Source organism: Cyprinus carpio, chromosome B7, assembly GCF_018340385.1.
Source record: "Cyprinus carpio isolate SPL01 chromosome B7, ASM1834038v1, whole genome shotgun sequence".
Classification (NCBI taxonomy): domain Eukaryota; kingdom Metazoa; phylum Chordata; class Actinopteri; order Cypriniformes; family Cyprinidae; genus Cyprinus; species Cyprinus carpio.
Genome location: NC_056603.1, coordinates 9476254 through 9503762, shown reverse-complemented (window position 1 = coordinate 9503762; position 27509 = coordinate 9476254). Strand labels below are relative to the sequence as shown.

Sequence of the window (27509 nt, the reverse complement as noted above, 5' to 3'; positions counted from 1 at the left end):
TTTTCATTTCAGTTGGTAACTGAATTTTTGATTTTCGTTTAAGTGTAGGTTTTTTCATCTAATATATTTTATTACAGAATATTTTTAATTGACAATAAAAACACTGTTTCATACAGACCTATGATCTCCATTTTTTTAACATTTACTTTAGATATAAGCAAACCATAAAGTAGGTCTTTAAGCTACCATGTATCATGTGATGGCAGAGTGAAGGTCACATGAATCCTTTTCCTTGTGTGCCTATTGGTCTCCATCTAGTGCCCTGTTAGCATCCTAACAAACGATAATGCATACAGTATATGTGGGGTAATACATTGATATCCATTTTGTATGAAAATCAGTGACTGTCCAGTAGCAGACTGTCTGAGGTGTGCAAGGCATTATGCCTTTATCTGTTTATTTTACTCTATTTTTACTATCAGATGACTGAGTATAAACACCATAAACAGAAACCATTTGATATCATATTTGACCTGTTGATTTACTATATCTCGTGTGCCTGTTTTTGTTTCTAAACAGACACATTCGAAGGCGCGTACATGTGTAGTAGGGCTGAGCCAATGACCTTGAGTTATTTATAGCCAGTCAGGGTAGCTGCAGTCAGTATGCAGGATCGTACCATTCTGCTCAGACTCCCCTGAGAGAGAGAGAGAGAGAGAGAGAGAGAAGAAGAGATAAGAGCGGATGCAGCATCTCTCTCTAATTTCTCACTGTGCCAGCTCATCAGAATCATTAAACTGAGACCCTGTAAATGTAAAGAGATCTGAGCATCACTCACACACACACACACACACACACACACACACACACACACACACACACATGCACGTGGATGCTAATTTAATTTAAACTTGTTTTTCTGACCAAGAGCTGGTTGATAGTTTTGTCTTCGTCCTTTTGCTTTTCACTATTTTCTCTAGCACAATTTTGCATTGCTGAGTAGGTGAATCTCACTGTCAAATACACATCTTGGTCAAATTTCATACCACAATAAAAAAAAAAAACTAAAAAAAAACAGGGATATGCCTATTTTTTAGGATTATTTTACAAGAAAATTCCCCCATTCTCATGAAAAAGTCATTATGGTGTTTGTACAATAGAAAGACGTTGCTTTTTTTCCTTGATTTTTCCCCCAGTTTTAAATAAAACAATTGTAGGCGTATTGCAATCAGGACAATTACGTTCACACCAAGAATAACTATAATGTTAATGATACAGACATAGTTTTAAAAATCGTTTTAAATTTAGAATAATATCAGAATCAACACCACAGCTATAAAGATATTGTTGGAATCACTTTATAAACTTAAAAAAAAAAATTCTTAGCTGTACAATAAAACATTGGCAGCCAATCAGAATGCATCCTGCTGAAGTGGCAGACTGTATTGTCCATTGGTGTGGGTGCTACTATGGTTCTTGGTGTGAACGGGCCAAACGCCACAATGCAAAAAGTCTTCTAATGATTTTTTTCTGTGATTTAGTGGTGAAAGGTGACTCAAATACATTTTGCTCCATTGCTGAAAGCTGACTGCAGTTGCTTTGTCAACATTACACATTATGTAAATGAAGGCCTTGCATGAAGCAAATGCAAATGTATGCAATTTCCACTCACTTCTTACACACAACGCTCTTGTTTTTCAACTTTTATTTCATCACTTTTATTTACACATTCTGCATCACATAACAAAGTATATTCCCTTTTTATGTCATCATTGCCTTATTCACAAGCTCTTAATTTTGTGTCCTTCTTAATTTTGCGTCCTCCACAGTCCAAACTCTCCGTTTCTGTTATTCAGTCTCAACATCTCACTTTCCACATGCCAGCTGTTCCTCTCAGTCGACGGGCCCTTGGAAGATGAGTTTGATGTGGCCTTGTTCCCCAGTCAGCCATGTTCCACAGAAAGGACAAGCAGCGTGGAAGGCATGCGTTCCGTGCGGCAGTGGGATCTGACTCCAGCCTTGCACCGTCTTTTCCGAGCACACATGACCGCAGGGGCAGAACGCATGTGTGGGGGGCCCTGCGTCCAGATACAGGCCCCCTTCACACCCAAGCCAGAGGGGCACGTAGGGGCCCACCCCTCTGCACATGGGACACTCTCGCTCTCCTGTGGTAGCCGGAGCTGTGCCTCCGCCCCCGGTTAACGCAACCGCAGACGATCCCGCTTTCTCTTTACGAAACCCCCAGTTGTGGTAGCCATGCACATGGCCGCAGTTCATATAGACCCAGGGCTGTTTCTTGTCAATGGTGGCACGCTGTGCTAGGCTGGGGAAGGCGAGCGTGTTGAAACCCACGGGACACTGGGGACGGGCGGCGTTTAGTTCCTGGCGTAGAGACTCGAGCTGTTTGAGAGTCGGGGTGTGACGAAGACCGCTAGGGGTCCGCCAAAGCAGAGTGGCCCCGCAGAGATCGATGAGAGAGCCATCCTGCAGCATGTTTGATTCGTTCTCTACCTGTCAGGTAAAAAACACATGCATGAAATCACTCAGGACATTCTGCAATATGTCTTCTATTGGGTTCCACAGAAAAAAAGAAAGTCATACAGGTTTGGATTGACATGAGGGTGACATTTTTGGGTGAATTGACATTCAAAGCTTGAAACTTGCCATAAAATCCAACTCATTTCACAATCTGTGCTATTTAGCAGATGATAAGGCCATGCTCAGCTAGTCAAATAAACTCATCTTACATTTTAATAGATCTAAATTGAAAATCAATTAAATACATTTTTTCTTTTGCATTTGAATTGAGATAGTGGATGCTTATAGGAAGTTTATAGGCCTTGCGAACATAAAGATTTATCTTTTAAATTGCACTTAAACAATTTTGTATTTGGTTTATATACACTACTGTTCGAAAGTTTGGGTTCGGTAAGATTTTTTTTTTCTGCAGTGTACCTTTGAAACATTTTTACTGGTGGTTCATTACTGAGATTAAAGCAAATTCTCACCAGTTTGCCTCTCTGCTGGGCGGACCGTGTCTCTCGGAGGGCAAAAACATTCCCACATACTGAGATCTCCCTCCACACACCTGGAGCGGGTTCAGATACAAACTCCCCTGCTGGGTGCATCACCAGCACCCCATTGGTTGTTAGTCCATCCATCAAACCATCCGAGGTCCTCCATTTAGCAGCTCGCTCCTGGAAATCAAGCACATCAAGAGGATTTTCCTAACCTCTACAGTACTCACAGCGAAATCAAAACGTGTCATGGCTTACTGTCAGAATATTATCGGTTCTCTTTTAATGTACACGTATGTAGTGAGTTACATAATAAATCACTGACGAACTGAGCTTAGAGGATTATAATGCACAGACAGACACTGTAGGCTTTCCGTATATAGCTACTAGCTCTTACACAACACACCTACTATACAGTGGGAGTCTGAAATATTTATACCCGACTAGAATACAGAATCCATTCCTTCTCTCTCGTTCTCTTTCCACCTCCACAGAACAGCGGTGGGCAGAGAGCCTGTCAAGGACGTTTGTATGAGGCCGTAGCCATGTATTGATATGTCATGCATCACTGCCGACTACTGGACCATTACTGTCCTCCAGGTGTCTGTGTTTTTTTGAGAAGTGCAGATCTCCACTATTGAGTTAGCTACTATCAAGATCAAATCAAATATTAAAGTCACTATTTGAAAAGGCTTGGAATAAAAGAGTACAAATAGTAGTGTTCCATTCAAAGTCTACTTCCATTGCTTAGTGTATGAAAAGTGATGTATAATCCATATCTCCTCAACAATTAAAGGGATAGTTCACCCCAAAATGTAAATTCTGTCACCATTTACTCACCCTCATGTCATTTTTGTCTATAAAGTGAAAGTCAGTGGATTTAAAAATACATTAGACTATTATTGTATGGACAAAAAAAGTTCTGCAAAGAGAAGGACGGTCATACAGATTTAGAACAACATTAAGGTAAGTAAATATTTATAGAATTTTAATAAGTCAAATGCACATGATTTGAAACAGTTGATAATTTAATCAAGCGCATTAAATGTGAGCAGCGATGTGAAATGAAGGGAAATGAGTCATTTTGATCTTAAGCATGTCAGTCGGTGACAGCAGGAAGATTGAAGCTCTGTAATGTGCCTGCTGTTTGTTATGAATGAAATGCATCTCTAGATTCAGCATGATTTTTTTGTATCATATTTTATGTTCTTGTTCCATTGAATGATGGATGGTCTTATCTGCATTCACTCTTTGCTTCTGAATGAACAAGCAAGACCTCTGTCCCCCTGAAAATGTTTTGCATAGCTCATGTCAGAGTGAGCTACACTGAGTATGTTTACACTGATGTTAATATCAGTCTGTGATGTAAAATGTTGTAAATATAGATCTACTCTATGTAATTAGTGGTGTTTGCTAAGGCAACAAACCTGTATAAACAAAGCCTTTACACTAAGTAACTCATCAAATGCTGTTTGTACTGCAAACAGCAATGATATTCAAACCATGCCTGCTGAGGAGAGGTGTGCTATACTTTTCTAAGCAATCAAACATGTCTCTGAACAGATTGAAAACAAGAAAAATGTATATTCATTACAGAAATGTCCATGATTTTTCAATAACTTCTTAAGATATTTACTTATTTCCATAACTTTCCAGGTCTACGTGTAAAAGTTAAAACTAATAAAATAATTCACTAACTTTCAACAAAGCCCTGCAAATTTAATTAGACACCGCCTGCCAAAAGTGCATTTTGTGTAAAAGTGTTTTTTTTTCAAAGAAGTCTCTTACGGTCACCAAGGCTGTGTATATTTGATCACAAATACAGTAAAATAATAATAATATTGTAAATATTATTACAATTAACAGTAATATTATGAAATATTATTACAAACTGTGTTTTTTCTAAAAAATATTTTTTGAAATGTAATTTATTCATGTTATGGCAAAGCTGATCAGTGTCACATGATCCTATAGAAATCATTATATCAGTATGCTGATTTGGTGCTTAAATATTATTGGTGCTCAATTATTAGTAATTATTAGTTCTTCTTATTATTAATTTGATTGAATTCAATCTAATATATTAGATTTTTTTTAATGTTGATATTCCGAGGTTTTATATCGGTTTTACTGCATCTGTAACTTCTTCACAGGAAAGAACCATTCACATTTTTTTATTAAATATTAAATCCACTTATTCAGAATGGAGCAGCTGCATATAAGTTACTGCACATGTTAGGGAGTAAAGCCTTGGTGCTTGTTGTGCAATGCAAGTTCAAATCTGGCTCATGACATTCCTCTAACATGTTCATCTTTTCATAATTCACAACAAACAATATCCAATAAACAAAGCACTAGGCTGAAATTTTACCTGACAAACCACCCTACTCTAATGGCCACTTTACTACTGTTTACACAAACTTAAGTCAGTGTAAATAATCCTCCTCTACGTAATGTATTTTCATACTGTAATTATCCCAAGATGGCGCCGAGCATGGCGGCCGTGTTGCGAGCTGGCCGAGTAAACTTTGCAGTTTTTTCGTCTGTTTTACTATGTGTTGGATTTGTTTTGTATAACTGTCTACGATAGACAAACGCTTCTGAACATTGGTTCCTACGTCGCGGAACGCAAACCGGACTTTGAGTTCTTGAACGCCGGCGCTTTGTTTACAGACACCGCATCCGAGCCCTCTGAGCCCTTTGTCTGGGCTGCGCCGGGGCTGGCGACCGAGGAGAAAACGCCGCCGGAAAAGCGGAAAGAGAGAGAGCCGGCGTGTCTAGACGTTTCTTCCCATCCATTTTTGCTGGCTAACGTTCAGTCACTGGACAACAAACTTTTGCGCGAATGCGGGCACGTATCTGAAACAGATTGCAATTATTTGCCTCACAGAAACCTGGATGTCTGCAGTGGTTCCAGACTCAGCCATCGAGCTTACGGGGTTCTCCTGTGCACCGCTCGACCCAGAACGAAAGAGCTCACAGGGAAAAGCAGAGGTGGGTGGCGTTTGTTTCTTTATCAACAACTCGTGGTGTGAAATGTCCCCTGATGGATTTTTCATTCTGGCTACCGAGGGAATACCAGCTTCTTAAGATATTGTATGGGATATTATTACCCAGATCCATAACTTTCCAAAGTCTACAAAGCTCCGAAATATTTTCAACACATCTAATGGTGATCGTGTACTGGACCAATGTATTCCTTTTCCGGGAATTTTCCCACGCCCACTTTCGGCAAATTAGACACCGCTGCTGCATGCTATAAAGTGGCATTTTCAGTGTAAAAGTGTTACTTTTTTGATCACGTGGAGGGACATGTTCCGGGCAGTCTCTTACGGTAGAGGCGTACCAGAGGCTGTGTGTTCTTCATCAGGAAGTGTGTAGATCACCAAATACAGTAAAATAATAATAATGTTTACGATCTGTAAATATTATTGACAATTAATCAGTAATATTATGAAATACAAAACAAAGTTGATTATTACAAACTGGGAACAACCCATCGCTACTGTTTTTTCTCTAAAAATATTTTTGCTCGTTTCGAGGCTCACACACCGCCCACACAGAGCGCTCCCGCAGCATGTGCTTGATGTGCACTTCCGTCTCTGTCGCGGATGTTATGGCAAAGGCAGCGGGTGATCAGTGTCTCCGAGCATGATCCTAGCCGGTAGAATTTTCAAACCTCATTATATCCAAAGTATGCTGAATTTGGTGCTTAAATATAAGTGTTTTGAGAGACTCGTCAGGTGCTCAATCCGCTATTATATTCGTAGCAACCGTAATTATTAGTTCTTCACTCTACACACTTCTCTTTAATTTGATTGAATTTTGTGGAACATCTAATACACTATTAGATTTTTTTCCTGGAATGTGATATTTCATCCCCGAGGTTTTATCCTCGGTTTTACTGCATGTACTGTCCAACTTCTTCACAGGAAAGAAACCGATTCCGACATTTTTTTAGGACAACCACCTCTCACTAAATATTAAATCACCATCGACTTATTAAGCAGCTTCAAGTGGAGCAGCTGCATATAAGTTACTGCACCATGTTAGGGCCCATATAGTAAACGGGCCTTGCGTGCTTGTTGTCCTGCAATGCAAGTTCAAATCTGGCTCATGACATTCATCCTGCACTTATAGAGAGCACATCCTGCACGGGCTGCATCACTTGCCTGTTAACTGCCATGTTCATCCGGTGTATAAGGAAATTTCATAATTAGCACAACAAAATACACCCTACAGCATACAATATCTTTGACAATAAACCAAACTATTTAACAAAATATCTACCTGCACTAGGCTGAATCCATTTTACCTGACTATTCTACGTGATTCTTTTTGTGTACATTCTGTTGATAGGGACATGTGTAGTGCTAACTGTATGTATGTACATATTGCGTAAAAGGTGTAAGTGCACAATAGTTACTTTAACAGGCATATTGCATACAGCTGTAGGTTAATGTTAAATACTGTAAAGAATGTGTGTCATCACTAACCAAGACGAATTTTTTGATGTCAGTGTAAATAATCCTCCTTCTGTACTTTGGCAAAGATTCTGCATTAGCAAACGCGGCTGTGACTCGATAGCTTGTTATGACTCACCCCGAGGAAGATGTTTTTGGAAGAGTCAAAGCCTGCTGCATATATTCGTGCTGTGTAGGGAGCACTACGCTCACACATGATGCGGCAAGCGTAGCGGGAGATGGTGCTCTGGGCCGACTGTCCCCCCTCTCCATTTGCACCCCCCTGCCCTTGTCCTCCACCGCCGCTGCTCGCGGTGTCTGTCACCACAAAGTCTATCATGCTCTCTGTGGAACGGCCGATCTAAAGACACATCAACAACCAGAGTAAGTGAGATATTCAAGCACCATTTTTATGAATTACTCCTCCTCGTGTTGTTTTAAACCCATATGACTTTCACTCTTCCATGAAACACAAACAAAATACGTTTAATAATGTACGGGGTGCTCACTCCCCATTCAGTGTAATTCCATGGATGCACAGTATATACACTACCGTTCAAAAGTTTGGAGTCAGTAGATTTATTCAGAAAAGCTACATTAAAAAGTGACATTTATAATGTTACAAAAGATTTCTGTTTCAAAAAAATGCTGTTTCTATTCACCAAAGAATGCTAAAAAGCTGTTTTCAAGATTTTCAGCAGCATTGTAAATTACATTGTATAATATTTAAATACATTATATTTTACAATATTACTGTTTTTACTGTATTTTTGATCAAATAAATGCAGACTTGGTGAGTATAAGAGACTTATACTGACCCTAAGCTTTTGAATGGTAGTGTTTATACCATATTGACAATAATCTGATTATTATTTTTGGTATTTATTGGTATCAATCAATATTTTATTTAATTGTGCATGCTCATTTCAACCTATTTTCCCACTTTGATTACTGATACTTTAGCCATCATAATGCTTACTTAAATGTAATATTTACTATTGCTAATAATTCAGTAACACAGTTAAACTTAATATTCAGCAAATCACAAAATTAATATCCATCTTTTATGTTTTGATGCCTAAATAAATATTTAGGGGAGGTTTGTTTATTTATTTATGTATTTATTTATTTAAAGACAAAATAATGTATAATTTTAACATCAACCACTTATTGTATTAGCCATAAATTGCCAGCTTATTGTTATCAGCCAGATGTTTAATACTGATGCATCACTAACTAGTGCATTATTGAAATGTCTTATTTTGTGTCTCAAGGAAGGAAGAAAGTTATTTAGGTTTAGAATGGCATGAGGGTGAATAAATGACAAAATCTTCATATGTGGGTGAAATTACTATATATTTGACATTATTGAAGCCAAAAAAATATAGGTAAAGACATTAACCACTAAGACAGGATACTAAATAAATTTAAATTCATTTGCATGTTTAATGAACTAAATAATAAGATTTAAACAGGCAGTTAAATGAATGAATCCTCTCTTCTTCTAATATGATATGATTTGCTCACCTGAAACATGTCAGTGTTGGGGTCATGTGTATATTCCACTATAACAGAATGACTCCGGGACAGTGTGTAGGATATGCTGTGCTGGCTTTTGTTGCTTAGGGCCTAAACACACACACACACACACATACATACATATAAAACTCTTTGACTAATAGCCTTTGTTGCATCATTCATCCCTTGACAAGTCAGAAGAACATAAGGTACTTTCAGGTTCCCTAACCTTATGCAATAGATTGGCAAAACACTCAGTCGGTTGCAGTGTTATGCAATGACTCTTACAGAATTTAGTGGGTGGGTCAAGAGGACACTTATGTTGGAAGAGATTTCACATTTTTTGCAAGCCATGAAAAAAAACGGTTTTAGATAATGTATCTGGTCCTTTCAAGTATTAAGGCATTACCATTTATATTTTCAACTTTAAGCAAATGCTGTCACCTTAGACACCAGAGGCGTGGAGACGTTGTGGATGACATCAGGTTTGACACCATTGGATTTTGGCCGTTTGTAAAGGGCCAGCCGACTCCTCCTGCGGCCCTTGTCCCCGCTAGCCAGCGAACCATTATGCCTGCGTGTAACAGAACCACAACAGTCCCATCTGAGCTTAGCAAATGCTTTGAACAATAAAGAATGAATTACTAAAAAACACATTCGGTGCTTAATTTAGAAGCAGCAGCTCACCCGCTGACTGATTTTGATAGAGCTGACAGATTGAGCACAGACTGTTGTCTTGAGGATGACAGAAACTAGGCAATACTTGTTTTCACTTTTGGTGTGTACTTAAATATAATTAAATGACATTAATCTATCTCTCTGTCGATACTATGACAGGAGTCATGAGCCGTCCACAAAATGGCTGATGCAGGCCTCTCAGAGACTGTCAATGAGGAGGTGAAAAGCCATCTTATAATTCATCCAGACAACGATCAATAGTCCAGACACTTAAATGAGCTCTCTATCTCCTTTCATCTCACTGTGCGGCTTCATTTTTACCATTTTTTTTTTTTTTTTCAGTTGTAGCATGTAGTGAGGAAAACGTCCTTTAAATTAGCTCATTTTTGTCTATTTTACTCTGACTGAACTAGAATACTTTGGGCCACATTTACTAACAGCTTGTGCCAAAGTAAACCCTTTTTTTACAAAAAAAAACACTCACAGCTCACAAAAAACAACAAGCAAAAAAAAACAATGAAAAAAAATCAACTGTTATTACTTCTGCTAAAAAAACATATTGCATACAGTATGCATTTACAGGAGTTTCCTTTTTTAGAAGCAAATATTTATGGGAGGAGAGTATTTAAATGAATCTTGCAAAGTCACTTCATTGGTTTTACCATTATTTAACGCCCAAAAAAGCCAGTAGTAACCCAGGTCGTGAGAGTGTGTTGTTATCATCAGCTCTGTTTGCTTGTGACTTAATTTGCACTACTCTTTATAGATTGCATTGGTCATTATGGAAATTATCTGGCTGTGTCTGTGAACATTAATTTTGCGTACAATAGATCTCCTATTGAATTTTCCACTCCCATTGCCACTTTAAGGGATTGTAGTCTCCCACTAATTTGCCCTGTTCATGTAAATCCAGCCCTTAGTCTCCAAAACATCTTTTTAATTGCTGATAATGTGCAAAATAACACAGTAATGTCAGTGTGTCACAGACTAATTCCCTTTATTGTCTGTGCAAATGTAAGTTCTCATATTATGTTTGTGTTTTTGGATATAGTGTTTTGGATGTAATTTTAAGCAGCCATTACTCAGTGTCCCATGATCATTCAGATATCATTCTAATATGCTGATTTGGGGCTCAAGAAACATTTACTATTATCATTGTTGAAAAAAAGTTCAACATTGATATCTGTCTTTTCCTGACACTTTTGATCAATTTAATCGGTTGACAAAAACAAAAATAAAAAAAATTGTTTACTTAAGACATTATTATTTTGTTTAACATATAATTGATTTTATTCTTTAATATTAGTGCGTAATGGAAAAGAAATGAACACTTTTGTGAGTGATACAAACACCATTATGTGCTTTCTCTTTTCCACTTCTTGTAGCTCAAGGGTTAAACCCTCCTCCCCTCCTGGCACTGGAAACACTCATCGCTTTGCTCTGCTCCATGACTGTGTGATTTGAATGACACCTTTGTTGGCAGTCAAATGAAGTGTTTTGCATCCGCAGCTAAAATCTAAAGATAACTCAGGAAAACCATGCACAGGTACACCAGGAGCCAACTGGCCTGGATGACGTGGTGTTCATTCATCTGCGAGAAAAGATGTTAATTGAAGTCATATTTATTTGAGGGTAATTTTACCCTTGAACTCCCACTGAACTCCTGCTTTCAGCAAAACGCTGGCTGAGTGGAGGAGCTATAATTTAGATAAATGGGTTTTCACGAATCGGAGACAGTATCGTACAGTTCCAATGTGTGTGGGAACAGTTAAACCTGAATGATGATAAACTCAGTGCTGCTGATGTCAAAGGTTTGGTTTATTCATAATTAAATATGTGACCCTGGACCACAAAACCAGTCATAAGGGTCAATTTCCCAAAATTGAGATTTATACACCATCTGGAAGCAAACAATATTTGGCTGAGATACAACTATTTGAAAATCTGTAATCTGAGGGTGCAAAAAAATCTAAATACTGAGAAAATCACCTTTAAAGTTGTCCAAATTAAGTTCTTAGCAATGTATATTACTAATTAAAAATTAGGTTTTAATATATTTACAGTAGGAAATTTACAAAATATCTTCATGTACCATGATCTTTACTTAATATCCTAATGATTTTTGGCATAAAAGAAAAATCAATCATTTTGAATCATACAATATATTTTTGGCTGTTGCTACAAATATACCCCAGCGACTTAAGACTGGTTTTGTGCTCCAGGGTCACATATGTTCAGATTCAATCCATTAAATACTTAATTTGTGACATCTATTTTGAAATAATTTTATGATTCCCTTTCTTTGCAACAATGAATGTTCTAGGCTGAAAAGCTTTAACAACATTTTTTTTTTTTTGCATAATATTAATAATTTTGATTAATAAAGATTTGGGTGCACTTACAGTGGAAGTCTAAAAGACATTACAGAGAGATTTAAAGCACAAATGAGAAGCTTGTATTTTTGGTAAAGCACATAAATAATAATAATAAAATATTTATCTTTTTATAATATTTATTTTTTTCTTCTTTTCCCATATCCTTATGCATATTATCAAAGTTACAAAGTTTACCGGCTTTACAGATCATGACATAATAAAGGATTGGTTATTAATTCTTATTAATTAATACATTGTTGCTGTACTAACAATGTGCATTTTTTTGTGCATTTATCTTTACTGACTTATTTTTGTGAAGATACTTTGAATTATTGAACAAAAATAGTAGCACAATTATGTTCAACATTGATAATAAGAAGAAATGATTCTTGAGCAACAAATCCGCATATTAGAATGATTTCTAAAGGATCATGTGACACTGAAGACTGACGTAATGAGTGAAAATTCAGCTTTGTATCACAAAAAAAATTACATTTTAAAATATATTAAAATAGAAAATAATATTTAAAATTGTATATTTATATATTTATACACACACACACACACACACACACATATATATATATGAAGATTTTTGTGGACTATTCGGTAAGATATTCTGTTGCACTATTATGAAAGCTAATCTGAACTATAGAAATGTAAGGAGCGTAACCATAATTTCATCCTTTTTAATATTAATATTATTCCCTCAGGGTTGGCCGTATTCTTACCCAAGTACAATCAGCTCCCCGTACTTGATGGGCGCCTTGTCCTCAGGGCAGAGAGCATCATGGGACTGAGATCCTGAGCCCAGAGGAGGAGATGGCTGATTCTTGTTGCACGAAGGGCGCAGCTCCAGAGATGGAGGAGGGCAAAGAGCTTCAGAGCTCCCTTCCAAAACCATATCCAGAAGAAGGCCTCACAGCTATAAGAGAGAGAGAGTGAGGGGAAGAATGTGAGCTTGATATTGTTGATCAGCACATTTGCTTGTTTTCTCACAGTGAAATGACAATTTAATTTAATAAGTGCTACAGGGAGAGAAAATGGAAAAACAGTATGATTCTTATATGTATCCATCCCCCCCCCACCCATCACTTACTCCACCTGTAAAAACAATAACAGATGAATCACGGATCAGCTGTTATGTATTTATGTAACTGCTGATTCTGTGAGAACAGCCTGAGATAGTGTGGCTGTCTCTGCAGTGTTTTGAAGTCAACAAGCAGCCAACCATCACTTGACAACCTGTCGGAAATGGGAGATTTAACCAATCCCAGGAGAATAACAATCTCTCTGCAAACACGCAGTCAAGTGCTCCAATGCAAATGACTTCATTGTTGTTTTTCATACAGACTTAATGGAACACAGTCACAGCAGTGGCATTTCAAAGGTTCGATACTGACTGTCAGATAAATTGCTGTTGTCATTACCCTGAGTCCTTAATGTGTGTTATTTAGGGGAAAATCTATCTATATATCTATCTATCTATCTATCTATCTATCTATCTATCTATCTATCTATCTGTCTGTCTGTCTGTCTGTCTGTCTGTCTGTCTGTCTGTCTGTCTATCTATCAATCTGTCTGTCTGTCTATCAATCTATCTATCTGTCTGTCTATCTATCTGTCTGTCTGTCTGTCTGTCTGTCTATCTATCAATCTGTCTGTCTATCTATCTATCTGTCTGTCTGTCTATCTGTCTGTCTGTCTGTCTGTCTGTCTGTCTGTCTGTCTGTCTGTCTATCTATCTATCTATCTATCTATCCATCTCTGTCTGTCTGTCTGTCTGTCTGTCTATCTATCTATCTATCTATCCATCTCTGTCTGTCTGTCTGTCTGTCTGTCTTTCTGTCTGACTGTCTGTATGACTGTCTGTCTGTCTGTCTGTCTGTCTGTCTGTCTATCTATCTATCTATCTATCTATCTATCTATCTATCTATCTATCTACATCTGTCTGCCTGTCTATGAATCTATCTGTCCAGCCATCCATCCATCCATCCTCTATGATGTGTTATTTCAGTGTTATTTCACTGGGATCAATGTTATTTTAGTATTATGTATATACAATTATAATATTTATTAGTAATTTTTTATAATTTTTTTTTATATTTTAAGTTTTCATTTTTATTTTAGACTTAGTGATTTTATGTTATTTACTACAATATATAACAACTTTTAACAAAAAATATCTCCCTATAAAAAATTTTCATCTTATCATTAAATCATTTTTAGGGGTGCACAATAAATATCGGCCGATAATTAATGTGCATCTCGTCAGTAAAGCTGGTTCTCTAATCAGCGGTTCGTGATTTGCGCAGTGATTTGCACAGCTTGTCAGTTAACAATGGCTCTGTGTAGTAACAGCTGCTCTATGTGAAATCACGCACCTGATGGAATTTACCGCTGATTAGAGAACTGGCTTTACTGACGAGATGCGCATTAATTAATGGCCGATATTTATTGTGCACCCCTATTTATTTTTATTTCAGTTTTAGTTTTAGTAATTTAATACTCAAAATTACTTTTCATCTAATATTTATATTTAATTTTATTTCAGCTTTATACCTATCTACCTAATATATATATATATATATATATATATATATATATATACAATTTCTATTATTTTGTCTTGTCAAAAAAATCTGTTTTGACGCTTCTTCTACAGTTCACTAAATCACTTTTATTTTTTAAATTATAAGCATCTTACAGATTCTGCAATTTTGAAATTAGAACTGCATTTATAATGATCAACTAAATTAACACAACATTAAAAAAAAATAAACGTTAAAAATACACACAATGTTGAAAAAATATACATAAAAACTTTGTAGCGCAAAAATATCAAAAACATTAGCAGCAACTGGTTATATGTCTATTTACTTCTTCCAGGCTCCCTTATGCAGCAAATTAATCTGAACAGAGTACAAAACACACAGGAAGCTGACTGATTTAGAGATGACGGACAGCTCAGATGAGCCAATCGCTGCGCTATTATGGCACTGCATGACTGTGGGTGTGCAATGGTGAGAGGTGGACTGGAGGCTGAGAGGGTGAGTAAGGAGAGGGAGGGAAATTGAGAGAGGACAAAAATAGAAAATAGCATGGTGGTGCAGGTGATGGAGGGGAGAGGAGAGGAGCAGGGAGGGCCAGCGGGATGGAGAAGGGTATGTAGAGGTGTAATACATATAGAGTGCTTACAAAACAGCAGATTGTAGATAGCAGAAGATTACTAGGGATGAACAAGCACTATTACAAAGAGATTGTGTGTGTGTTTATGTGTGCTGAGATTTGGCAGGGTGATGGATTGCCTGTTCTATGCCATGCACTTTCTAATCAGCCCACAACCTGGGGGAGGAACGAGGGAATGAGAGAGATATGGGAAAGGAAGATCAACAGGAATGCAAGAATATGGATGGGTGGTGAGGACAAGATGCACATCATGGAATGAGATCTTTCTAGACACAACAGCCTTGGTGTATAGTGGCTTATTGTATAATAAAATGACAAGCACCGTCTCTGAGCTCGCACTGTTCTCCACACATTGGACAGCTTATCAATAATTCATTGGCTTCTGGTGCCTTTATTAAAAGACTTGCGTCCCATAGTGTACTGTAGGAACCTCTAATATCTTCCTCTTTATTCCCTTCATCTCTGCTTCTCGGATCATCACGTCCTCTCTCTGGTCTGATTCTGGTCCTCCCTGGTTACTGTATCATCTCCCGTCACCTTCTCTCTGCATTCCCACGATCCTCTCTGCTGCCTCTGTAGTGGGTTGAGCGAGTGTGGCGTGTGAGACTGAGCGTATGAGTGTGAGCGGGGTAGACAGAGAGCGAGTCTGCCTCATCCATCTCTATCAGGAGCCAGATGAAGTGGGCTCTAAATATACACGCACGAGGAAATGATCTCACGAATAACTTATGAGGCTTTACTCCAGTCCAGACTTGCCAAACTTAATTCTTCAAAATCTATATCTGCTTTTCAGCAGATCGTTAGCTATTTTGCAGTTTTGTCAGAGCTGCATTTTTGTGCAATGCACATCTTGAATGCTCGTACGGCTGCAAAATTTCTGTTTGCATTGTTGTTCTGTCTGCAAACAATAGTATTGGTGTTATGCTTTCAAACATTTGGCATCCTGTAGGAAAGTGAATTTGTATAGGTAGCAGAATGTAGTTTGCACTAGTAGTATTGTCTGCTGGAGTCAGCTCAAAGAGATGGCATCTCATAAATGCAATGATATACTATTATGTATTCATAGCGTCTACAATGATCTGTTATTGTTTATGATTGCATGGCTCTCTGGAATACTTCTGATTGGTCAATGGCAGCAATCGGAGGTTAACTATATTTGTATAACAAGCAATTTCCTACACAGCTAGTATGATGTTTCTCAGGCGTCTCTCTTCTCATGTAATACAATTGTTTTAACAAATTAAGATTTTATGTATATTTGGCAAGCAGCAAAAGGTGGAAACCTGCCAATTTCAGTTTAAGGAATTGTTTTGACCTGATCTAACCCTTTAGGTTTGTTGGTGTAACATTATGTATTTAGGTTGATTCAGTGATGTTAATAATAATTTTGACTAGAATAAAATCATTCATTTAGATGTTACCACATACAAAACATGTTTAGGTTAACATTTTCTCAGTTTACAGTCAGCATGTTATTGCAAAAAAATTATTGCAAAACTCTTTCCTTTTTGTAAATTCTGTCAAAGTTTTATTTTGCAATAATGACTGACTCATTGTATGTTAACTCTTTCTTTATATTAGCCATAGTTTGCAATAACTATTAGATATTGTTTAAAATTACTTTAGAGTTACTTTTGGTCAGTGTTTTATATCTGTAACTTTATAGTCTTTAATGCTCAACAAGGCTGTACTTATTTGATCAAAAATACAGTAAAATCTGTAACATTGTGAAATAATAATAGATTTTAACATAACTATTTTCTATTTGAATATATTTTCAAATTTAGTTTACTCCTGTGATAGCAAAGCTGAATTTTCAGCAGCCATTACTTCACTCTTCAGTGTCACATGATCCTTTAGAAATCATTCTGATTTTCTCCTCGAGAAACATTTTTTTTGTTAAAATAGAAAACTGTTGTAACTTTATAAATGTAATTACTCTCACTTTTGATCAGTTTAATGCATCATTGCTAAATACAAGTGTTTCTTTAAAAAACATCAACAAAATCAATGTATTTTCTATCTTTTAGTACTTTATAAATTTGTTGATTGTTGCCTTGTAAACCATTAGGCTAAATTAATGTAATATCTGTCCACCAAACCAGGATGCAAATTTCTTGTAACCAGTACACTATGTTCTACATTAGCATCATGTTGTCAGGATAAGATTATCTATCTGTTCTGGTGAGCTGAGTAGCTAAGGTCTTCCACAGACTGCAGTGCAACAATGGTGCATATTGCATAATTAATGCGAAAACACCATCTATAACAGTGTTGCTCACTGCACCGTAAAATGTCATTATCTCTGTCAGTGTAAGTCTGTAGTCAACTGCAGCTTGTTGAATGACTGTCATGGCTGTTGTCTGTTGCAGTGAGCAGTGAAGCTGTGGTCTGCAGCAGGTGTGTGTGTGTGTGTGTGTGTGTGTGTGTGTGTGTGTGTGTGTGTGTGTGTGTGTGTGTGTGTGTGTGTGTGTGCGCGACTCATGATGGAGTGAGTGTCCTACAGTGCTGTCTGACCCCGCTGCTCCTGTCTGGGCGAGCACTGGAAAGAGCTGCAGCCACCAAAGGCAGCGAATGAGAGAAAGTGTGAGAACACATTGACATGGTCTCCCTGTTAAAGGTATCGTGATTGTGAAACTTGATAGTGACCTTCAGAGGTAGGGACCTCTGCAGGAGCTCTATCATTTACACTCTTCCTGTTTTAACAGCACATCAGCATTCACAGATGCACGTCAGCAAACCCGTATATGGGTCACCTATGTGACATTGCAAAGACATTTTGTTTATAATTTGATTTAATAAATAATTATGACGTTTTTTCAGTATGCCGATCAAGAATGAACCCTGAATTAACACTGACAAGGGGAAATACTATGCAGCACATAAAGAAAACCATGGCAATGAAGAAATAAATAAGATGAATGAACAGGAATATTACAAATGTGTAAACTTCAAGCATAATGGCCCTGCTCAGAATATTAGTTAAAAAACATTAGCAGTGCACAATAAACTGACATGTAATAATTATTCTACAACACAAGCAAATTTGATCATGTAAAACTAAACTGCACTTTCCAAACCTTAGTAACGTCTCATTCTCTAAGTATAAATCCTCATTCATGCAAAGAGTCTGCCAATAAGCATTCATTTTTTCCTTAAATATTTTTCTCATTTTAAGACATTAATACGTAATAAGACCAAACTGGTTTTTAAATTGATGTTTTGTTCAACAAAGAACAATCATCCCTCTTAATATAAAGACAATTGAGAAATTTCTCCTCTCAGACTTTGTCCACAATGCAAAAAAATCATTTTCTTAATCACTGTCTTGTTTTCCTTAAAACAAGATATATTTCCCTGACAAGCAAAATATATTATGTCTAGATTTAAATGAAACCTCTTGGGACATTATCATTCTCCAGTAAATATGCAGTATATTGTTTTAAAGATATTTACTGGAAATTTAAATAAATATTAAGACTTCTATTTTTGCTGTTGCATGACTACTCCCTATCCACATACAGATCATCACATGCAGTCAACATCTAAATCAGCCTATTTTCTTAATACATATATTAATAATTGTTAAATATGTTGTCAGACAAGTAAATGGAAAGTTGTCCATCAGATTGATTATTCACCTCAACATGAACAAGTACTACATGTTTATAAGACAAACATACTTTAACCAGTCATGATTGTTCATTATATATATAAAAAATTCATATAGGCTGTGCTTATTTGATGTGTAACTATTGCTTTTTTAATTTTGCAGTTATTCAAACAAGTTGTAAACACGATAGCAGGACTAGCTCAGCAATTAAGAAAAACTGAAATACACAAACTATCCAAAGAATGAATTATAGAATTAATAAACTAAATTACATTCTTTATTTTTAATGTTCGCTCAACATTTTGTAATGTAACTTCACCACACTGTTGTGCAATTTAGGTTTACAATAGGCCCTGTGAAAGTCGTTTTTTCATGATCCGTTCTATAAACGTCGGAGATTATTGTACACATCAGAAACTAACATTATAAGCAAGATTATGTAATGGCATTGCTCGTATTCTGCTCATTTACTCGAGCCAGCATGAGCCGTGGACCAGCCCGTGCTCTCAGACGACAGATTGCAGCGGATTGCGTCTCAGTAACAGCAGAACATGCAAAGATTCGAATTCTAAAATCCGAATTATATAATTCGAATTTTGCGACGTAATCATACAATACCGATCCCCCCAGGAAATACATGCACGCACGCGAGACGTTTACTATAGATGAAATATGAAAGTCAGGCAACACTTTTTAACAGTTGATTTATAAGGCGTCAGCATGATGTAAGAGTCACACTCGTATTATTCCCGTTCCTTTCAATCCGTCGGTAAAGACCTTTAAAAATGCACATTACATATGGACATATTACATAACGTTATCATACCAAAACCTGACCTATTTGGTATTCACCAGAATGATCACTGCAATTGTATCCCACTAGAACAATATAACTGAGATGCTCTTATTTATACTAAGCAAGCTCGCGCTGCCTATGAAGCCTGGGAAGGACACAAGAGATTTCACGTTAAATTTATTAATTATTTTATTTATTACACATAGTAGGCTACAATTTAAATGAAACGCTTTATATATATATATATATTAAAAAAAATCAAAATTACAAATGATTTGCACGTAAAATAAGTAACCAAATACAGAAGAACGCACGCATCTATACATGCACTCCGGACTGACATGAGGAGAAGATAAAAAGAGGAACATATTTCTATGAACAAGCACGCCAAGCAAAAACTATCCAAATACGCACCTGATGATGTTACAGACCCCTGCCTTGAATATCCTTGGCTTGTCAATCCCCGTGTGGCCTTAAAATAGGGCGTCGTGCTGTTAATTCATCATTAAACTGGATGGCACGCGCATCACGTCGTGTGCTTTGCATTGCCACACTCCGTTGTCATCAGCGACACGGAAGACAGCGCGGATCTTAATCCAGTAGAGAGTGTTTTCAGTCTAGTACAGACACTCCGTTGTCACGCCCATCTCTCGCTCGCAGTTCTCCGCCGTTAAAGAAATCCGAGGATGGGTTTCGCCCTCGCCCACATCATGCGCCTCTGCGGTTGGTCACTACACGCGTAAGCCCCGCCCCCGGATGTGAAATTACTAATCCTAATATGGTAGTGTATTTATTAATATTCACGAGCCAAGCCTTTGCCATTGGACCGTAAAAGCGCAACGTAAGGAGTAGGTCATTAATATTCAGAAACCACGCATCGCCATTAGATGATTTCTCCGCCTGATTAATATTCATGAGCTAAACGTAGGATTCGTAATTTCGCCTCAGGGGTTGCTGTTACTTACGCGCTCGGTGACGCTCGAGCGAGGGATCTGACAGCCTGAGGAATCCTCCGCATCCTCCGCTTTTAGGAATACACCTGTGGAAGTCATTCCTTCACACCTGTAGGCTAATATATATGCAGTGATTGTGCTGTGTCACTTTCATCGACACCTCTCCGTTAAGACGACCATCTGCGTGATGACGCGCATGCTGGTGAACCCAATCAGCCAGTTTCATAAAGCTCTGTTACTGTAGGAATGATATTTTCACAACAAAATAAAATAGAGCTAATACATGCCACGTGTTAACCCATAGTTCAGTCTTTACGGAAGTCAGAAAGTATATAGCTAGCTAGGGGAGACCACTTGTCACAGGGGCTATACTGTATGAATCATATAATATATATCTACACACAAACATATTTTTTTTTCAGTGGATGTGGTCCTCGAATAATTGTGAATTCTGTCCTCCATTTCGAAAATTCTTTTCATCATCATCAATATACAAAATACGTTAAAGTGGGATGATATTCCTGTTACAGTTTAGAGTTTAGCAGTTTTCCATAAATAAATTTTTGCTTCATAAAAATTTTTACAATCATACAGTACAAATAGATAGATAGATAGATAGATAGATAGATAAAAAAAAAATACAAATAGATAGATAGATAGATAGATAGATAGATAGATAGATAGATAGATTAACAGAAATACAAATAGATAGATAGATAGATATATAGATAGATAGATTAACAGAAATACAAATAGATAGATAGATAGATGGATCTATCTATCTATCTATCTATCTATCTATCTATCTATCTATCTATCTATCTATCTATCTATCTATCTATCTTTCTCTCTGTCTGTCTGTCTGTCTATCTAAACAATTTTGCAAGGAATAGGGTTGGAAATGTTAAATAAATAAACTATAAATACAATTTATTGCACAGTGGGGAGAATTTATTGTATCCATAAGATGCAACCATATTGTAAAGGTTAGAGCGTCTTCAATGGGCCAGTATGTGTTTCATAAATTGACCGTCATTTTTCTTCTCCCCATTCAACATACAGTGCATCATCATCATCAGCTGTCATGAGTTGTGAATGGAAATATGGGCCGGTGTCAGGACCGTCTCACGTTGATGGCGTCATTCTGTGGCGCCAAAACAGTCTCCTCTCGGCCTCTTTAGAGTGCCTCCATTGTAGACATACACACTTATCTAGGACAAAAACTAAATTAACTGTGTGGGGTTTAATGTGTCACCCATACCTGCAGTTTTTTTAGCGCGTCTAGTGGTTTCTAGCCCCTTTGTTGGTCTCGCCATGAACGACGACGATGAATTGATGACAAGTTTTCATACAGGTCAACTCCATGCTAATGCGGCGTCTGTTCCTGACGGACTTTGCTGGGTGTCAATTCTCTCCTGTCTACTACTAGCGTGCTCCTATGTTGGAAGTTTATACGTTTGGAAAAGCGATTTACCAAGGTATTTTTCATAGTCTTTGACTGTGTCACAAAACCTAGTGAGATCCCTACCTAGGCAGCGTTTTAACGACGGATTCGACGCTTACAGTATATTGTTTAAATCCAGTGTTCGAAAAAACGCTGTTTCAAGCGAATGCTGAACCAAATGTATCGTAAAAATGTTCAATCGAATCGAATGTTCAAACGCAGCTTGAGGCGAACGTCCAGTATCGCTTGAGTGGAATATTTAAAATACTAACGTTATTCGAATCAAATGTTTTAAAATGAGTTTCAAATCGAACGTTAAAACTATTGATCAAAAGGTACGTTTGGAACTATTTTTCAGCACAACATTTGAATTTTTTTGACATCAGCAGCATGAAGTGCATTAAATATTAGTAAGTTGTTTATATATTTGACTTGTTTTATGTAACAACTGGTGGCAAGATGCAAACTTGTTACGGTATAATGCACTTTAACAATGATTGTTGTTTGTTTGTGTGGTTGTTTGCGCTAACAGGGATCATCCTGCAGTGATAAAGAGGCGCTTCACCAGTGTACTGATTGTATCTGCTCTGTCTCCAGTGTTTGTGTGGGCATGGAAAGAATTCACAGCCATCCAGGTTAGTTTGCTGCAACACACATGTCTAGTCTTTACTGTTGTTTGCAGTATGTGTTTACCATGCTCCATTTGTTATGTTGTCCTTGCTCTCACTGTATCATACAGTTTTGCTATGAAGCATTTTGTAATTAGTTTTTGCCGATTACAAAAAGAAACACCAGACTTAAATTGTTTGATTTCTCCTATAGACTGGTCCCTCATTACTGGCCCTTATGGGGATCCGGTTGGAGGGTCTTATTCCTGCTATCATTCTTCCACTGCTATTGACAATGGTTAGTAAAAGACAAAATCTGTACTTTTTTTTTTTTTGTTTTTTTTTAGATAAACAAGTGTTTATCTTCAACCTAAAGCCACACAATATTGAAATGTAAGATTCTGAGAGACTTTCAGATTGTATAACAGTCTTTCTATTGGACACCTGATCTGGCACATTTTTTTGTGTTATATTTGATTATTTTATTACTCTGTTTTCTGTCAGGTGCTGTTTCTGGGTCCTCTGATCCATCTAGCCATGGATTGCCCCTGGGGTTTCATTGATGGGATAAAAGTTGTAGTTGGTAAGCAGTCTTTTCCACTTCTAGTGATTTCTCCAGTGAATCTCTCTAATTATAAAGCTATTTTGTGATTTAAATAATCTGTTAGTGAGCTGTCATGATGCTAAATTATTATAGACAACAATAAGTGTCAGCCAAATAATTTGGGAGGTGAATCTGTAGCTTCATGTTATGCCAAATAAATCAGCTAGGTTGATCTTTTTTTGCTGCAAAAGAATCAGATTGGCTTCAGTGTCAGTGTTGTTGTAAATGTGTTTGGTATGTTATGTCTTTGCAGACCCTTGCTTCTGGTCGCTGTGTCTGAGTGACATGCGCTGGCTGAGGAACCAGGTTGTGGCGCCATTGACAGAGGAGTTGGTTTTTCGGGCATGCATGCTTCCCATGCTAGTACCCTGTGCAGGCCCCTCCACCGCAATCTTCACGTGTCCACTCTTCTTTGGTGTTGGTGAGTGGTGACATTAAGTCATCAAAACTGACTCTTTGCATTCTTGATACACATCTTAATGTTAACTCTTCATTAGTGCATGTTATTCTAAAGAACAAAAGTTGTCTTGTTAGTCTTTCATCAAATGTAATAACTACATTTTTGACTGATGTCAACAATGCTGTGCAAATCTGGGATATATTTTCGCCACATAACTGTGTATACATTCGGTTTTATTGAATAATAATTCTGTGGATTGTTCATATTTAAGGACACTTTCTCACATTAAATTATCTCCTACTTGACAACACATACGTTCACACAAGAATTTGTTCTTAACCATGATCTAACATTAATGAATTTAGAATAATTTAAAAGACTGACAACACCCCCCTCCATTATTTCAATATATGGGTTTTCCACAGAGCTTTTCAATTTCAGCCTTTCGTTACTCTCATCTTAGCAAAAATATAGCACTCTTTAAAGCGGCATGTGATTTTGTATACAGACTTCACTCACAAATTTGTTCATGCATGTGGATAGTGAATAAGACCCATTGTTTTAGGCTACTTTTGTAGATAATGCACTCTTTATGCGGTCTTCCAACCTAATTCAAAGATGCGATTAAATGGTAGTAATGATACATATTTTCTTCCGTATACGTGACTTTTCCTGGAATCTTGAGTTATGACATTTTGTTTAAACATTCTATACATGCATGCATGGATGAATTATTCACAATAAGATCTATTACAAGATAGATTGAATTTTCATTTCATGGCAGCTAATGTAATAAACGTTACTGCGATAACAGCAAATACTAAAAACAGATTTGAAAAAGAACTGTTCGGATACCCTCCAGGGAAATTATTGTTGATACTTGGCACTACCTAGATATCTGGTAATTGGTAACCCAAGCATTTCATGCGGTTTTCTGAAAATATCGGGAAAGCAACCTTCTCCAGTCTTATTTGACAGAAAATATTACCTCTGTATTAATGTGTTTGATTGACTGACCACTGACTTGCTAAAGAAAAACAAGACTGTTTATAATTTAATTTGCATTGCTTTGTAGACCATTATTGTTATGGTAACCTTTTCTTTCTCTCTCTCTCTGTTTGCATGTGACTGCAGCTCATTTTCACCATGTAATTGAGCTCCTGCGGTTCAGACAGGGCACTGTCTCAGGGATTTTCCTCTCTGCAGGTAATCGAGTCATTAGTTTACTGTCATCTTTAGTGCGAGGAGTGCTGCCCGTGAGACATAATTACTCATGCCTTTGTTTGTTTGTGTATTTTTCAGTGTTCCAGTTCTCCTACACTGCAGTATTTGGAGCTTATACAGCCTTTATATTCATCAGGACAGGTGCATCTATTATCTTTAATACTACTGATGCATGCATTACTTCACGAGAGGAATAAAAATTCTAAAATAAAAAAGTTTTGCTTTAAAAATATTAATAGTGAACTCTAAGATAATTTTTGTATTGTGACTATTTTCATGACAATTAAGCACATTGACATCTCAGTTCATATTTCCGTAATGCAAAAAAAATAAAAATAAAAATAAATTGTATTTTTGTATTGTACAGTATTTGTGCTTTTGCCATTCCGTGACTTTTATTAAAATATCATTGTGTCCAGACACAATTATGATTCGTAATGTAAACTAGATAAAGTTTGCTTAAAAAAAGCAACACAACAAAGATTGAAGAAGTTTGAAAAGCTTGAGGTTTGAAGTTTAAGTTTGAATAATTTTTAAGTTCTAAGTAATTTTAAAAGCTTTATGTTTAATGTAAGTCTGTGGGATTTTTGAGTTACTTTTAGTTTGTATTGCAGACAGTAATGAAAATTAGGGAAGGAATTAAGCTCAGCTGTCATCACAATTCAACAAGAATTGTCTGTTTTCTTTGTGTAAAATACATTTCTTATTTTTTGGTCTTTTGGGTGAAGTGTGGCCGGGAAATGGTATTGACAGACCTGAAACTCTCAGAGACAATGTTCATTGTAGTTTTGATTCAACTAGATTTGTAGCAAACAAACTGTAATGCATACAAATAAAAACAACTGCAGCTATCTCTTTCTATGTATGTGTCTGTAGGTCATTTGGTGGGTCCTGTGCTGTGCCACTCCTTCTGCAATTACATGGGTTTTCCAGCTGTCAGCACGGCCCTGGACCACCCACACCGCCTCACGATTCTCTCCTTCTACATTCTGGGGGTCGTTCTCTTCTTCCTCCTCATCTTCTCCATGACTGACCCGCTCTTCTACGGTTTTCCCACACCTGTCTGCACCCTGACCTCCACGCCTGGATCCATCTGCTCCTGATCCATCCATACCTCCATTCCACGTTTCATCCATTCCTTCTCTCCAGCCATTTGAAAAGGAATGGCTGTTTTGCTGCTGGATTCACCAGGAGAGCAAGGGACTGCTGGAGAACAGGTATGAAAATTCACAGCCTCTGTGAGGTGGTGCGTGGAAGAACTCTGTGGATGCAAAACATCCTCAGGTTGCACTGGCCATTCTTTTCACCATTCAGCCGATGTTGCATTATCAAGTGACTTCAGCTACAGGCCTACGTTTGATGAAGATAAGTTAATTATATGTGTCTGCATGTTTATATGACAATATTTCAGTGTGTTTATCATGAGACTGGTGCTGGGGATAAAGATCAGACACTATTACGGGTTTCCTAGGAGGATTTGTATGCTGAAATGTGCATTGCTAAAATGCTAGATTCCCTATTTTTTTTGTTGTGATATTAGAATCTTGTTCACATACACCATACCTTGTTTGGTCTGGTGCCCTTACTTGAAGACGACATTCATTTTTACAGACTTATGTTGTTTTACTCTTGATTTTTATTGTCTAAATATCACGTCACTCAAGTCAGTAGGCTTAAATTTAAATAAATGTCTTTAGGTACGCTTTTGGAGCAATAGACCTAGACCTATAACAAAATGTAGTGAGTATCAGAAGTTGAATTGCCCTGGCCTGACCACACAGCTTTATGTGTAGGTCTAAATAGAATTGTGGCCTCATGCACATTTCAAATATGAGGTCTTTTTAAAGCATTGATCAGTCCTGCCCTGGCCGTTTGCTTATTAGAAAAAAAGAGGAAATACCAATTACTGTTTATATTGTTTAGTTGATACTCATTAATAGATTTTGACCAAATGGTATTTCATTTGTATTTAATGCAGCGCTAAAGACATTCTTTATTTACATCAGCATAGGAGTCTTGTGAATGTAGTATGGTAGGATGTTGAGTTCAATTCTAGACTTCTGCTTTAGTTATGGTGCAAATTCCAACACTTTCTTTTTATGACTACAGTCTTGTAGTCATAAACCACCTGCAACAACATTGAAACTACCTACATCGGAATTACACTCCGAGTTCTTCGACCGATATGTTTTACGTTCTAAATCTATATGCTAAGCTTTTTATAAACCTTTTATATATTAAAAATGACATAGTACTGGCCTCATGAATTTTTATGCGGGTTCCTACACCATGGAGTGTTAGTGAAAACTCATACCACTGATCTGCATGCTGCTACACTGATGACATATGGATGTTCGAATGATGATTGATATAGAAACACACCAAATACAACTCTTAACAGCTTCTAGGAATAATTTACCCCCGCAAATGAAATCCCTGCCATAGGGGTGGGCGATATGAGCTAAAATTCATATCACAATATTTTACACTGACCAGGCGATATCGATATTATATTGCGATATAAGAAAAAAAAATTACAGGCAAAATATTTTAACCTTATATAACTAGAAAAAGTAAGGGATTGGACATAGACATTTTTATTGTGCCATTTGTTTTTTGGCCATTGTGCAGTTGTCAGGGAATTGTTGATTATATGCTCACCAAGGCTACATTTGTTTATTAAAAAT

The 27509-nt window shown here is 37.1% G+C and overlaps 2 protein-coding genes and 1 long non-coding RNA gene across 3 annotated transcripts; 2 read left to right on the top strand and 1 right to left on the bottom strand.

Moving 5' to 3' along the window:
• Positions 1-1630: 1630 nt before the first annotated feature.
• Positions 1631-20266, bottom strand: peli3 (pellino E3 ubiquitin protein ligase family member 3). The gene is made up of 7 exons (XM_042727112.1): positions 20004-20266; positions 12723-12916; positions 9383-9512; positions 8948-9049; positions 7560-7781; positions 2949-3137; positions 1631-2451 (listed from the first exon to the last, which is right to left on the bottom strand). The coding sequence occupies exons 2-7, from the start codon at positions 12893-12895 to the stop codon at positions 1834-1836; spliced, it is 1434 nt and encodes a 477-aa protein (XP_042583046.1). The 5' UTR covers positions 12896-12916; positions 20004-20266; the 3' UTR covers positions 1631-1833.
• LOC122137931 lies at positions 7668-12831 on the top strand. The gene is made up of 3 exons (XR_006155144.1): positions 7668-7804; positions 11002-11162; positions 12705-12831. It is a non-coding gene; the product is annotated as an uncharacterized LOC122137931 (long non-coding RNA).
• A 1401-nt stretch (positions 20267-21667) lies between the features above and the next one.
• LOC109092999 (CAAX prenyl protease 2-like) lies at positions 21668-27277 on the top strand. Its single transcript, XM_019106731.2, has 8 exons — positions 21668-22020; positions 22519-22621; positions 22809-22892; positions 23099-23177; positions 23452-23619; positions 24733-24804; positions 24901-24963; positions 25699-27277. Exons 1-8 carry the CDS (start codon positions 21857-21859, stop codon positions 25923-25925), a joined length of 960 nt encoding a protein of 319 aa, XP_018962276.1. The 5' UTR covers positions 21668-21856; the 3' UTR covers positions 25926-27277.
• The last annotated feature ends 232 nt before the right edge of the window (positions 27278-27509 follow it).